This window comes from Anomaloglossus baeobatrachus, chromosome 1 (genome assembly GCF_048569485.1).
Source record: "Anomaloglossus baeobatrachus isolate aAnoBae1 chromosome 1, aAnoBae1.hap1, whole genome shotgun sequence".
NCBI lineage: Eukaryota > Metazoa > Chordata > Amphibia > Anura > Aromobatidae > Anomaloglossus > Anomaloglossus baeobatrachus.
Genome location: NC_134353.1, coordinates 924307592 through 924322591, shown reverse-complemented (window position 1 = coordinate 924322591; position 15000 = coordinate 924307592). Strand labels below are relative to the sequence as shown.

The window sequence follows — 15000 nt, the reverse complement described above, 5'->3', positions numbered from 1 at the left end:
CCGAGCCAACCTCAGGGGTGTAAGGGGGAAGGTTCCCAGCCAACCTCAGGGGTGTAAGGGGGAAGGTTCCGAGCCAACCTCGGGGGTATAAGGGGGAAGGTTCCGAGCCAATCTCGGGGGTATAAGGGGGAAGGTTCCGAGCCAACCTCAGGGGTATAAGGGGGAAGGTTCCGAGCCAACCTCAGGGGTATAAGGGGGAAGGTTCCGAGCCAACCTCAGGGGTATAAGGGGGAAGGTTCCGAGCCAACCTCAGGGGTATAAGGGGGAAGGTTCCGAGCCAACCTCAGGGGTATATGGGTGATGGCTAGGAAGGAACAGAGGCAGGCGACCTAAATTGGAACCAGACGAACAACTTGAAAGAATTTGTTACACAAACTACACTAGAAGGATACTAGTGATACCTGTGAAGGTGAAAAGGGACTGAGAGCTGCAGGTAGTTGGCAGGGACCGCGAGTTTACTAGTACCACAACATATAGTGGCCCCGACTGGTTCTTCTCTCTCCCATTCACAGCCATTAACTCATACCGTGTTGTGTGACTTCCGTAGGTCTTATCTCATTGTAAAGGATCCATGTCCTTTTTATTTTGCAGCCTGGCTGGGAGGAGAGGATACACTTAGACGGCAGAACGTTCTACATAGATCACAGTAAGTTATAGACTTGCCCGATATTGAAAAATATACATTGAGAAGCATTGAAGTTCTAGAAAAAACAGAGAAATTACCTAACACCTTTGCTGGGTTCACACAATGTGTCAGAGCTGATCACCTTAGAAGTAATATCAAATGATCAAAAGTAAATATTTCATAGTAAGTGATTTCTACAGCGCTAACCTATTCGGATGATGCAGCTACAAACATCAAACATTATAGTTCACCAATTCATGCAAGAGTGAGGGCCCTGCTCACAAGAGCTTACAATCTACAATGGCCGTTCTGTAATACCAGTATATTACACTGGTGGACACAGAACAGAATATTGGCCTTTTGCAGTCCACTAATTCGTCAGAATGCCAAATTATGCTTTGGAGCTGGATGTGGCCCCCTTGGACCCCTGTGCACCTGAACAGGTTGCACCAATAATATGTCGGCCCCTAATATAGCATATAATAGGATTTTCTAGGTTATAACATAAAATACATTGTAGAATTACCCGGCTTCCCCGGAAATAAGCCCTAGTAGGATTTTGGGGGCTTTTAAGAGTATGCTTAAAATATAAGCCCTACTCCAAAAATAAGCCCTAGTTGAGGTTCCATATTAAAGTGTTCAAACAGCTAAAAAGTTAAATACAGTAGGACTTTCATGGGGGCGCCCGCTTACTTTCATGACAAGTAAGCAGGCTCCCCCCAAGAACAGAAAGCCGCTGCCCCCCATAACAGAAAGCCGCTGCCCCCCATAACAGAAAGCGGCTGCCCCCCATAACAGAAAGTGGCTGCCCCCCATAACAGAAAGTGGCTGCCCCCCATAACAGAAAGTGGCTGCCCCCCATAACAGAAAGTGGCTGCCCCCCATAACAGAAAGTGGCTGCCCCCCATAACAGAAAGTGGCTGCCCCCCATAACAGAAAGTGGCTGCCCCCCATAACAGAAAGTGGCTGCCCCCCATAACAGAAAGTGGCTGCCCCCCATAACAGAAAGTGGCTGCCCCCCATAACAGAAAGTGGCTGCCCCCCATAACAGAAAGTGGCTGCCCCCCATAACAGAAAGTGGCTGCCCCCCATAACAGAAAGTGGCTGCCCCCCATAACAGAAAGTGGCTGCCCCCCATAACAGAAAGTGGCTGCCCCCCCAATAACAGAAAGTGGCTGCCCCCCCAATAACAGAAATCGGCTGCCCCCCCCATTAACAGAAAGTGTCCGCCCCCCCTGCCCAATAACAGAAAGCGGCTGCTCCCCCCATTAACAGAAAGTGTCCGCCCCCCTGCCCAATAACAGAAAGCTGCTGCCCCCCAATAACAGAAAGCGGCTGCTCCCCATAACAAAGTGTCCGCCGCCCCCCCTGCCCAATAACAGAAAGCGGCTGCCCCACCCAATAACAGAAAGTGGCTGTCCCCCCCCCCCCCCCAATAACAGAAAGCGGCTGTCCCCCCCCCCCCCAATAACAGAAAGCGGCTGCCCCCCCCCAAATAACAAAGTGGCCGCCCATCCCTCCACCCCCAAAAAAAGGTCACTCTCGAAACTCCAAACAATTACAGATGGCAAGTTTCTGATGGTGGATGGGATCTCACACAGAGATCTGCGTTGCTGTCAGGTCCCACACTGTTGCAGCTGCATTGCACTGCAGCTCTCACACACAGATCGGGTACCAGTATCACTTTGCACGAGTGATACTGCTTCCAATCACCAGGGGGAGCCAACCTCAGCTGGACCTGACAGCGACACAGATTTGTATGTGAGAGCCCACTCACCTTCCAACTCTTAATTATTTGGGGTCTCGTAAGTGCGATTTTTTTTTATTTTTTTTTATTTTTTTTTTGCGGATTTCTGCTTTCTTTTGGGGGTAAACTTTTCATTACAAAGGGACTAATAAATGTAATTTTAGGCAGATAATTTTAAGCCTTGTAAACATACATACCCCCCAATATAGCGCCATGAGAATAGCAAAGCTGATAAGAAAATGTGCATCTGACCCAGTAATAGGATTAACACAAAATATTGATATTCCGGAATGTGATGACCGGTATAGATTGGAATAAATGTGGATTGTTGTTCACTGTAAAATAAGATACCCCCTGAAAATAAGACCTAGCAGCAAAAAATAAGAATGTCTTTTTGGGGAAACACGGTATTTGGAGAAATGGCCTTTACATACGTTGCCACCTAGTGGCAGTGAGCAGTACTGCGGTTTTCTATGTTTCTGGCTCGCCGCCAGCCACCAGGAATCTCCCTTTTCCAAGTGTCAGGATATGAAAGCAATGTGATCTTACTCTTTACTCAGGAAGTCAAGTGTTGATGTATGGAGACAATGGTAGCGGACATGTAGTGCCCTCTTACGGTACCGTACTTGCATTTCATCTTCCCTGAGATGTTTCGGTTTGAGTTTGCAGAAGATTAACAACTTTTGTGATATATTTTATTTTTATTTTTTTTTTATATTTTTTTTTAATTTACATATTCTTTACGTTTTGCTTTGCCCCACACCAGAGATATGGGAAAATAAGTCACGCAATGAGTTGTTACCACAATGGCCAATGCAGAACACTTTGATCTCCGGCGTCCAGGATAAGAGTAAAAGAACAAAATGTTCCCCCATATTGAACCATAAAAATTGGTCTTTCCTGGTCATCAATGAGCCGGATTCCCAGTGGCATCAATTCAGATTTTCAGCTTTGAGCCCTCCTAGAAATGGTATACATCCATCCAAAAAATATTGATTGATTCCTTAATGTGCAGCCCCTTTAAAGTGTAGTGAAACCACCACCGCACTACCGCTTTGCTTACATTTATTGGAATTGTTTTTAAGGGATTCTGTTACCAGGTTTTTGCTATGGCATTATATAGGGGCAGAGACCCTGATTCCAGCCGTGTAACACTTGCTGCAGTTTTTGTAAAATCCCTGTTTTATCCACTGCAGATCTCTGAATAACCCCGCCCACACCAGTGATTGGCCAGCTTTGTGTGTACACTGTGCAGAAAGCTTCAAATCTGTGATGAGGGGGATTGGCTTGACTACATCCTGCTGATAAAACAGTGATTTTATAAAAACTACACTAAGCAGCCCAGTAAGTGACACATTGCTGGAATCACTCTCTGTCCCTAAATTATGCTGCTCTCAGATTAATCCACCCAAAAAAGAATCGACATAAGTTGGTACGTGCAATAGTAATAGCCCAGTAAGTGACACATTACTGGAATCAGGGTCTCTGCCCTTGCATTATGCTGCTCTCAGATTAACAAAAAAAATAAGAGCTGGGGCATAAGTTGGTGTACGTGCAATAGTAATAGCTCAGTAAGTGACATCTCTGGAATCAGTATCTCTGTTTCTGTCTAGAGACCATGGACCTATGTATGCAAAGTGATATGGCCACAGTGTGAATATGCACATATACCCATTTAACCTGTATTTTTGGTACAAATTGGCCCATATGCCCTCCCTCTGAGCTGGGCATTTCCTCTATATAGCTTCCCAGGTCCGGTTACTGTAGTTTGGGCCTCCTCCTTCTCTATCTCCTTATTCATATTGTTGTCACTGACAGAGGTAAGGTTTTAATATTAGAGCATGGCCGTCTCGATTGGGCCCACCTTGTCACGATGGGATGGATTTTACGCTTTTTGAACAAACCATGATAACAAAGGGCCGTTTTTATTTACTATGGGGTATATACTCACTATGTGTTTTGCTCTCAAGTTAAAGGGAATCTGTCACCAGGTTTTTGCTCCCCCATCTGAGAGCAGCATAATGTAGGGGCAAACACCCTGATTCCAGTGATGTCACTTACTGAGCAATTCCTATTGCATGTACACCAACTTATGCCTCGGGGGTTTTTTGGGGGGGTTTTTTGATGGAGTTCACCTGAGAGCAGTATGATGTAGGGGCAGAGAGCCTGATACCAGTGGTCTCACTTACGAAGCTGTTTGCTGTCATTTTGATAAAATCAATGTTTTCTCTGCTGCAGATTTAGCAGTTATACAGAGCTCCTGAATATGCTGGACCACATGGCAGCACGCCAAGTAGTCCTGTAATGATAATCTCCTGCTGATTAAACAGTGATTTTATCAAAATGACACCAAACAGCTCAGTAAGTGACACCTCGCTGGAATCAGGGTCTCTGTCCCTACATTATGCTGCTCTCAGATTAGATGGCAACAACCATGTGACAGATTCCCTTTAAGGAGTAACAACCATGTGACAGATTCCCTTTAAGGAGCAAATACCTGGTGACAGATTCCCTTTAAGGAGCAAAAACCTGGTGACAGATTCCCTTTAAGGAGCAAAAACCTGGTGACAGATTCCCTTTAAGGAGCAAAAACCTGGTGACAGATTCCCTTTAAGGAGCAAAAACCTGGTGACAGATTCCCTTTAAGGAACACAAACCTGGTGACAGATTCCCTTTAAGGAGCACAAACCTGGTGACAGATTCCCTTTTATGTGAAGATTATATGGGCAGTCCAGGAGTTTTAAGGTGATAAAGGGGAGGTTGATTATTGGGAAGCCTCCTCCATTAGCAGGTAGACCTGTCTCTCCCCCTGGAGGACCACACACTATAAATTGTGTAATACCTCATTTGCCCTCTGGAGGCGCTGCAGAAAAATTGGACCCTTTCTTATAAGTTTTCCCACTGATTACAGGCGATCACTGGGATTTCCACCACCAGGACGACATGCTGCGATCAATTGAAGGGACTCCTCTAACAATAAAGTGGATGAGTCCTTAAATAACTAAATAGTGAAAAGTTCTGGAACTTTGTGGTTCAGGTCTCTGCTTGCTTTTAGTGAATCAAACCAATCCTCTTTACACCCAGAGGTCGAGACTCTGTCCTGCCCGTATTCATCCATGTATATTGATCACTTCTAGAGGCCCAAGAATTTCAATATGAATGATGTAATACCTCATTCTTCCTGTGGGGGCGCTGCAGGGAAAGGACGAGCTCCTTAGTGGAGCCAGACCTGGTGGCAGGGGGACATTGCTGCGTGGCCAGTGTGATAATACCAGTGCCCTGACTTTATTTTCGGATTGTGGCATGATTGACCTATCTCTACACATTAATACACCCCCCCCGGTGGTTTTCCTTGTCCACTCCGGTCTCTGTGAATGCACCATTGTTTTAACAAATGTCTTAATATTATTGCAATTTTTATTTAAAGGTACAGTACTCCCTCTAACTGTACATAGAGGGTTACTACTGAAAAAGAAGCGGTGTACGGATATGATGCGCAATTTTACCAAAGACTTTATATAGTAGTGTGTGAGCATGGGCTTATTAAATGTCAATGTCCGCATCCCTGGTGGCCTGGGGCATTCTTGGGTTAGTAAGAGTATTCAGTTATGATTCGGTAACCGTGGAAGATTACAAAAAAGTCCCATTAGTAGAAAAACAAGAGTAATTGGAACCTGAGCTGACCGCAGTCCCCTATCAGACGACACTAGAAGTAGCGGTGGAGCGTTCCTAAACACCTAGACGCCTCGTCACAGCCTGAGAAACTAGCTACGTCTCACAGATAGAAATGAGGAAATCTACCTTGCCTCAGAAGCCCCCAACATAGAGTTTCTATTGATGTAGGAAAACATGATACACAGGAAAAATAGATTTAGCAAAGGTGAGGCCCAACCAACTAGCTACAAAGGAAAGGGAACTGATTGCGGTCAGTACAAAAACCCTGCAGAAAAATACCAATCTCCTGATTGTAAAAATGTTCCTGGAGGTCAAACTACCTCACCCCCACTATATCAGGTACTCTTGTAAATAATGGGAGAACAAAATACCAAAACGAACACACAAGTGAAAATAATTGAGTTTGACAGGGAGAAACTCCCTTTTTTTGCAGAAGAGCTAGCAAAGGGGGAACCCCCATGGTCACCAAACTAGGAATGCAAATATTCACCTCCAAGAAAACAGATTCAAAACAAAAAGAAAAACATACACCCTAAGGTGTAAACCAGTAAGCAAAGCAAAAGCTTGCAAACTTATCTGCAGAAGTCATGCACAGCAAAAAAGGGAAGACAGAACTCCAAGCCAGGTTCAGAGACTGAGGAAAATTCAACTATCACCGGCGCCAGCAAGGCAAAAAGTGCTCTCCTATATACACCAGGCTTGTCTGCAATAGGACTTCCTCAATTCCCAATTAATGGCGACACCTGTCTAAGTCACAGACTCAGACTCAGCTTCACTACCATTCCTGGCCACCAGAGGGAGCTCCAAAACAGCACCCACACAGACGACATTCGCAACAGTATCCTTATTGGTCTACATCAGAGAAGTTGCTGCAAACGTCCATGGCGGTAGCAGTTACTGTCAATATTTTTGGTGGCTTAGCGTATTCATAGTGTGTATAGTAACAAAGCCCCCCTCCATCCGTGCAGTCTAGGGCAGAGAGTGGGTTGCTTATCTGCATCTCTGGTCCTTACAGGCAATTAAGACATTACTGCCAGGTTCTACAATAGTTTAGCGCAGAAAAAAAGCTAGTCAATGCCCCTGGTGGTCTAGAGTATTGGGTATAAGATAACATACCTGGAGTCTAGAACTGAGAGAGATAATGTTGGCATCCCTGCCTGTCTACAGAAGATACAGCTTCACTATTCTGGTTACAGCCAGAAGATAGTGAAGGCAGTGACTTATTGTCAGTATTTCTGTTGGTCCAGGACAGTGAAAAGTAACGGTCTGCATCCCTGGTGGTTGGAGGTTCTTGTACTCTATAGCATTCATGAGAGATATAGTAACACCGTTGAAGTTTAGAAAAGAGAGAAGTACTAGGTCAGCCTCCTAGGTGTTCTTGGGCAATTATGATATTGTTGGTAGGATCCCTGGTGGTCTAGGGAAATTATGATACTATTGTCAGGATCCAGGGTGGTCTAATGTAATTATGATGCTTTTGCTAGATCCCTGGTGTTGTAGGGCAATTATGATACTATTGCTAGGATCTCTGGTGGTCTAGGGCAATTAGATACTATTGCTAGGATCCTTGGTGGTCTAGGGCAAATATGATACTATTGCTAGGTTCCCTGGTGGTCTAGGGAAATTATAATACTATTGTCAGGATCCAGAGTGGTCTAATGTAATTATGATACTTTTGCTAGATCCCTGGTGTTGTAGGGCAATTATGATAATATTGCTAGGATCCCTGGTGGTCTAGGGCAATTAGATACTATTGCTAGGATCCCTGGTGATCTAGGGCAATTAGATACTTTTACTAGTATCCCTGGTGGTCTAGGGAAATTGATACTATTGCTAGGATCCCTGGTGGTCTAGGGCAAATATACTATTGCTAGGATCCCTGTTGTTCTAGGGCATTTGATACTATTACTAGGATCCCTGGTGGTGTAGGACAATTATGATACTATTGCTAGGATCCCTGGCGGTTAATGGTAATTATGATACTATTGCTAGGATCCCTGGTGGTCTAGGACAATTATGATACTATTGCTAGGATCCCTGGTGGTCTAGGGTAATTAGGTACTATTGCTAGGATCCCTGGTGTTCTAAGGCATTTGATACTATTGCTAGGATCCCTGGTGGTCTAAGGCATTTGATACTATTGCTAGGATCCCTGGTGGTCTAGGACAATTAGGTACTATTGCTAGGATCCCTGGTGTTCTAAGGCATTTAATACTATTGCTAGGATCCCTGGTGGTCTAAGGCATTTGATACTATTGCTAGGATCCCTGGTGGTCTAGGACAATTAGGTACTATTGCTAGGATCCCTGGTGTTCTAAGGCATTTGATACTATTGCTAGGATCCCTGGTGGTCTAGGGTAGGTAAGTGGTGTCAGCATTCGTCTGAGCCAGTGAAGTTATTCGTGGCCGCCCTTGAGATGTATAGTAACATTCCTGAATTCTATAACCAAGAAACGGTTGAATGATGCCAGGATCCCTGGTGGTCTAGGGTAGACAAGAGGTGGTCTCTGTAACAAGGAAGTGAATACGGATTATTTTGCCTCCCAATCAGAGATTAGTGTTCAGGAATAAATAGGACTGTGACCAGCCGACAAGTTCTGATTGAGCACAGAGCTTTGTAAATTTAAAGGGCTTGTCCAAATTTATGTATTATTTTTTTCTTAAATGCTTGTTTTCTTGGCTAAAAATTTATTTTTGCAATTTGGTTGATTTAAAAATGTAGCATTTTGTGTCCTTGCACATTCAGGATGTGGTCTTTGGTTCTAGATCAGACTACCATAGTGAGCTCACTGACTGATTCTTGCTTAACTCCTTCTGCAGCCTGCCATAGCCTGTGCAACACAGAGGCTGCAGAAGGCAAACAGTGCGAAATTCTTAACAAAACCCAATTGTGCACCTCGATAAGCTGAAGAGGCTGCAGAAATCTTTCTCTTGCTTGAATTATTTGCTACAATGTATCAGCTGAACGCCACCACTGCACAACTGGCCATTCAGGACTCTGGGAAAGCTGAGTGGGAGAAGTAAAAGCAGTGATATGTATCACAAGGCTGGTTATGTAGATGTTTTGTGTGATGATGATGATGATAGATTTTTTTTTTTTTCTGCTTTTAGCAGATTTGTACTAATAAAGTGTGAACTGGTCACAGAGAAAAGTCCCTTCTCCGAGAAATCATTTATAATGGAAACTCTGTGCACTTTATTTGCAGATAACAAAATAACACAGTGGGAAGATCCGCGGCTACAGAATCCGGCAATCACGGGGCCGGTAAGTTAAGGAGTGGAGGATGAAAGTTTGGGATTAAGAAAGTGTTACTTTTGAAATGACGCCACTGTTATCTAGTGGTCGTGTCTGGTATTGCAGCTCAATTGTGTCCATTTATTAAATCTGAGGTGCAGTACCACTCTCAGCCTGTTCACCAGAGTGGCGCTGTTTCTGGTAGGTTTCTGGTAGAAAGTTATGATTCAAATCAATTATAGGGGAATCAAATTTGCCCTTGAATTCATTAAAAAAAAAAATGTTTACATTTTTTTGCCAAGACTGAAATCCACAAAAACAGCCTTCTGTCAATTTTTTGGATTATTGAAGACCAGAAAGGGGTTAACACATTCTTATACCTGTCCAGCCATCTCTCCTCCTCAGATCTCCCCGATAGTCTCGCCTTTTCCTTGGATCTCCCTGACTGTGTCTTCTTCTCCTCGGATCACGATGATACTCTCTTCTTCTCCTCGAATCTCCCCATTCGTCTCTCTACTTCTCCTTGGATCTCCCCGATTGTCTCTCTCCTCCTCTGATCTCGACAATACTCTCCTTCGCCTCAGATCTCCCTGATCGTCTCCGATCATCTCTCTCCTTCTCGGATCTCCCCGATTGTCTCTCTCCTCCTCGGATCACGACAATACTCTCCTTCTCCTCGGATCTCCCCTATCGTCTCTCTTCTTGTCCTCGGATCTCCCCTATCGTCTCTCTTCTTGTCCTCGGATCTCCCCGATCGTCTCTCCTCCTTCTTCTCGGATATCCCCAATCGTCTCTCCTCCTTCTCCTCGGATCTCCCCGATCGTCTCTCCTCCTTCTCCTTCTCCTCGGATCTCCCCGATCGTCTCTCCTCCTTCTCCTCGGATCTCCCCGATCGTCTCTCCTCCTTCTCCTCGGATCTCCCCGATCGTCTCTCCTCCTTCTTCTCGGATCTCCCCGATCATCTCTCCTCCTTCTTCTTCTCGGATCTCCCCGATCGTCTCTCTCCTTATCCTCGGATCTCCCTGATCGTCTCTCTCCTTCTCCTCGGATCTCCCCGATTGTCTCTCTCCTCCTCTGATCTCGACAATACTCTCCTTCTCCTCAGATCTCCCTGATCATCTCCGATCGTCGCTCTCCTTCTCCTCGGATCTCCCCGATCGTCGCTCTCCTTCTCCTCGGATCTCCCCGATCATCGCTCTCCTTCTCCTCGGATCTCCCCGATCGTCGCTCTCCTTCTCCTCGGATCTCCCTGATTGTTTCTCCTCCTTCTTCTCGGGTCTCGCCGATCGTCTTTCCTTCTCGTCTGATCTCCCCGATCGTTTCTCCTCCTCGGATCTCCCCGATCGTCTCCCTCCTTCTCGTCTGATCTCCCCGATCGTTTCTCCTCGGATCTCCCCGATCGTCTCTCCTCCTTCTCCTCGGATCTCCCCGATCGTCTTTCCTCCTTCTCCTCGGATCTTCCCGATTGTCTCTGTGACGCCCTGGGCAAGCCAGGGGTCACAGGTCATCACACCACCACACCCTACATCCCAGTCAGGAACACCAAAGCTACTAAAATCCTTGTTGCCTTCCTCCAGGGGCTGATGTTCACACCAGGGGGTGGGCCAGGCGGTTGGCTCCGCCCACCGAGGAGTTCACAGCCCTGGAGGTGGGAAGAACCAGGCAGTCAGCTCAGGGAAGAGCTTGAGTGAAGAGTGAGAAGTGGGAGTAGAAGGAAGTGGTAGAGGAGCTAAGTGAAAGTGAAGTAGTAGTGGAGCAAAGAAGAAAAGGAGTAACAGTGAGCGTAGAAAGCCCTGAAGTTGGTCCGGCTAAGTGCAGGACAGTGTCAGCAAGGTCAGCAACAGCGGTGATAGTCTGGAGGGGGACTGCTGGACCGCGGACGGGTAGTGGCCCGGCGGTCTGGAGCAGTATACGAAGGACAGTCAGCACCAGGGCAGGGGCCTCTCGGACCCCGGCAAGGCTAGGAGTCGCCATAATTTGCCAAATCAGTCAGTGAAGGGGACGTCGATCCCCCAACAACCAAGTCCCGACTGAAGGCAAAAGTCCAACCATTAAGGAGGAACACCGCCACCGCCAGGGCACCAGTTCCTCGGGGCCAGCGTCTGCGGGCAAAGCAGGGCTCCTCCGGCCCATATCCAAGCCGGGGAGCGGGTTACCGGTGGGAACCCATCGCTACCAACATAGAAACACTAGGTGCAGGTCAAAGGGACATCACCGTTACCTACTGGGAGAGCAAGTGCAGCCGTCCGTGGGAACAGTCTTTCCAGCCGTGTGGTTTACCGTAAAACTGTGTCAACGTCTCAAGCTGAGTGAGTACCACAGTGCCGCAAGGTACAGCGCTGCCCCCGCGTCCCTGCGCCCACCAAGCTCTGCATCTCCCACCTCCTCACTGGGGCCCGGGATCACCAACCCCTACCCACGGAGGGGCAACACAACAGCTGGCTGCTCCATACCATCCTTCCCAGGATCCCCATACAGAGCAGCGGCGGTGTCGACCAAATCACCACAACCGTGGGTGGCGTCACGGACAATAAACCATCCCCACACCCAACAACCTCCTTTTCACTCACGGGCGAGGAGCGCCGCTAGAGTCCCCGGGATCCGGCTCATCGCTCGAGCCACCGAGCAGCAGCAGGCCGCAGCAGCCGGACCCAAGCAGCAGTGGGAGAGCGCGGCGTCCCCTCCTCCGCCCGCGACATCTCTTCTCCTTCTCCTCGGATCTCCCCGATCGTCTCCCTCCTTCTCCTCTGATCTCCCCGATCGTCTTTCCTCCTTCTCCTCGGATCTTCCCGATTGTCTCTCCTCCTTCTCCTCGGATCTCCCCGATTGTCTCTCCTCCTTCTCCTCGGATCTCCCCGATCGTCTCTTCTTTTTTCCGGCTGGGTCTTTTATTCAGTGGGCCCCCCTTTCAATTCACTTTGAATCTTTGCCCTAAATTGAGCGAATCAGCCGTAATTTGCGGAGATTTGCTCCTCTCGGTCAGAAGTGTCCAGTCCGGTGTTCACCTTTCCCTTTGCCCTTGATACTAATTTATCAGTTGCCTGTGCTGATAGTATTTCTTCTTGCTGTATTAATACCTCTTAGTATAATTCTCCATGAGGCGGCTCTGCTCCAGTCCGTGTGATGGGGGGTGCAGAGATCCGGCTGGTCACTCTGGAGTCGTCGGCACGCCTTGGAGGCTCCTGCATGCCTCATATAATATCCTCGCATTACGGCTGCAGTGACAGAGCTCACATATTCTCATTACGACTCCTCAGACTTTCAGATTTTTTTAATTTTAATTCATTTTCTCTATGAATTTCTATGTGACTAAACCAAACCGCATACATAATGTGTGTAACTGTTTATCTTTTATCACATTTACATATAGAATTAATCTACATAAAGTGTTATCACTTTGTAAATATATTCCATTATCTTGTACTGATTCTAATTTGCATTCAATATTCACCAGCAGACTAGTGAGTGCAGCTCTGGGGTAGGAGTCACTATGTACATAGCATCAGTACAGGATAAGTAATGTCATGATTGTTATTCGTGACTCCTACTCTAGAGCTGCACTCACTATTCTGCTGGTGCAGTCACTGTGTACATACATTACATTACTGATCCTGAGTTACATCCATTATACTCCAGAGCTGCACTCACTATTCTGCTGGTGCAGTCACTGTGTACATACATTACTTATCCTGTACGGATCCTGAGTTACATCCTGTATTATACTCCAGAGCTACACTCACTATTCTGCCGGTGCAGTCACTGTGTACATAATTACATTACTTATCCTGTATTATACTCCAGAGCTGCACTCACTATTCTGCTGGTGCAGTCACTGTGTACATACATTACATTACTTATCCTGTACTGATCCTGAGTTACAACATCCTGTATTATACTCCAGAGCTGCGCTCAGTAATGGTGGGCACACTGGCATTTTAATTCAATCTACTAGGATATTTTTACTTTTATTTTCTTGTTTTTCTCTTTTTAAAAGATCATAAATAACAAAAAATAATCTCTGATCTGATTCTTGATGTTTCCTTATCTTCCAGGCCGTCCCGTATTCCAGAGAATTCAAACAGAAATACGACTACTTCAGGAAGAAATTGAAAAAACCTGTAAGTGTCTCTTTGGCTTTCAATTTTCATTTTGATAAAGATATCACCATGGAGTCAAAATCGATGAATTCCATGGGATTCTGGAACAGAGTGATATTGGGCGATTACGTGGCGATCCAGTATTTTAGATCAGAGGTGGAATGGACTGCTTGTGTGTGGACACCAAATTACATTTAAGTTGTGATTAAGTTCACTATGGCTGTCATAATGGGCCACCCTGGCTAATGTCCCTATAGCGAGTATTATGGGGTGCGCTGTAGCTTTTATATGGGGGACCTTGGCTTATATAATGGGGCAACGTTGCAATATGATGAGTCAGTTTGGCTAGTATAAGCAAATGTTTTGAGGGACTATAGGTAGTGCACTTGGGGTATCATGACTAGTATAATGTGGCGCTTTGACTAATGACTTGTATTATAGTGTTATCATGGTTAGTATAATAGGGCATCATGGCTACTAAATTAGGGCACTCTGTCTGATATGAAGCACCATATTGGGAAGATCCTGGTTAAAGGGAATCTGTCAGGTAATTTTCTAGTACAATACTAATGTTATCTTTAAATAGGGCTTAAGCAGACCTTTCAGGATCATTTAAGTTTTATTGCTCTAGTTTTATTGCTCTACATTGTCCTGTTATCTTGTTGTAAGCTCCATAGAATTCAATGACCTAGTAACTCGTTAAGCATATATAAATACAAACTGCATATGCCCAAATCAATCAGTCCCCCTTCCCATCTCTCAGTGCTGGCATCAGTGATAGTAAAACTGAATTTGCACTGTTGCCCCCACCCTTGCTCCCTCCCACCTCTCAACAGTGATAGTGAATTCACTGAGAGGTGGGGGGGAGCAGTGAACATGCAAATTGTATTTACATACACTTGACTAGTGTGCACAAGACACTGAATTCTATAGGCCCCGTCACACTAAGCAACATCGCTAGCAACATCGCTGCTAACGAACAACTTTTGTGACGTTGCTAGCGATGTTGCTTAGTGTGACATCCAGCAACACCCTGGCCCCTGCTGTGAGGTCGTTGGTTGTTGCTGAATGTCCTGGGCCATTTTTTAGTTGTTGCTGTCCTGCTGTGAAGCACAGATCGCTGTGTGTGACAGCGAGACAGCAACAACTAAATGTGCAGGCAGCAGGAGCCGGCTTCTGCAGAGGCTGGTAACCAATGTAAACATCGGGTAACCAAGAAGCCCTGTCCTTGGTTACCCGATATTTACCTTTGATACCAGCCTCCGCCGTTCTCACTGCCTGTGCTGCCGGCTCCTGCTCTGTGCACATGTAGCTGCAGCACACATCGGGTTAATTAACCCGATGTGTGCTGTAACTAGGAGAGCAAGGAGCCAGCGCTAAGCATTGTGCGCTGCTCCCTGCTCTGTGCACATTTAGCTGCAGCACACATCGGGTAATTAACCTGATGTGTGCTGTAACTAGGAGTGCAGGGAGCCAGCGCTCAGTGTGCGCAGCTCCCTGCTCTCTGCACGTGCGGTGGTAACCAAGGTAAATATCGGGTTGGTTACCCGATATTTACCTTAGTTACCAAGCGCAGCATCTTCCACGCGGCGCTGGGGGCTTGTCACTGGTTGCTGGTGAG

General features: G+C 46.3%; 1 protein-coding gene across 18 annotated transcripts in view; it reads left to right on the top strand.

The window, feature by feature from the left end:
• Positions 1-15000, top strand: part of NEDD4L (NEDD4 like E3 ubiquitin protein ligase) — a 444386-nt gene that overhangs the window by 390055 nt on the left and 39331 nt on the right. For 14 of the 18 annotated variants that reach the window (XR_012727517.1, XM_075328051.1, XM_075328060.1 and 11 more), the window contains 4 exons: positions 592-646; positions 2933-2989; positions 9254-9312; positions 13335-13400. Coding sequence is in view for 17 of the 18 variants with exons in the window: in XM_075328051.1 (XP_075184166.1) it covers positions 592-646; positions 2933-2989; positions 9254-9312; positions 13335-13400 (237 nt within the window). In the remaining variant the exon portion in view is untranslated. The remainder of the gene's footprint in view (positions 1-591; positions 647-2932; positions 2990-9253; positions 9313-13334; positions 13401-15000) is intronic. The other 4 variants (XM_075328091.1, XM_075328072.1, XM_075327992.1 and 1 more) reach the window with 1 other exon arrangement.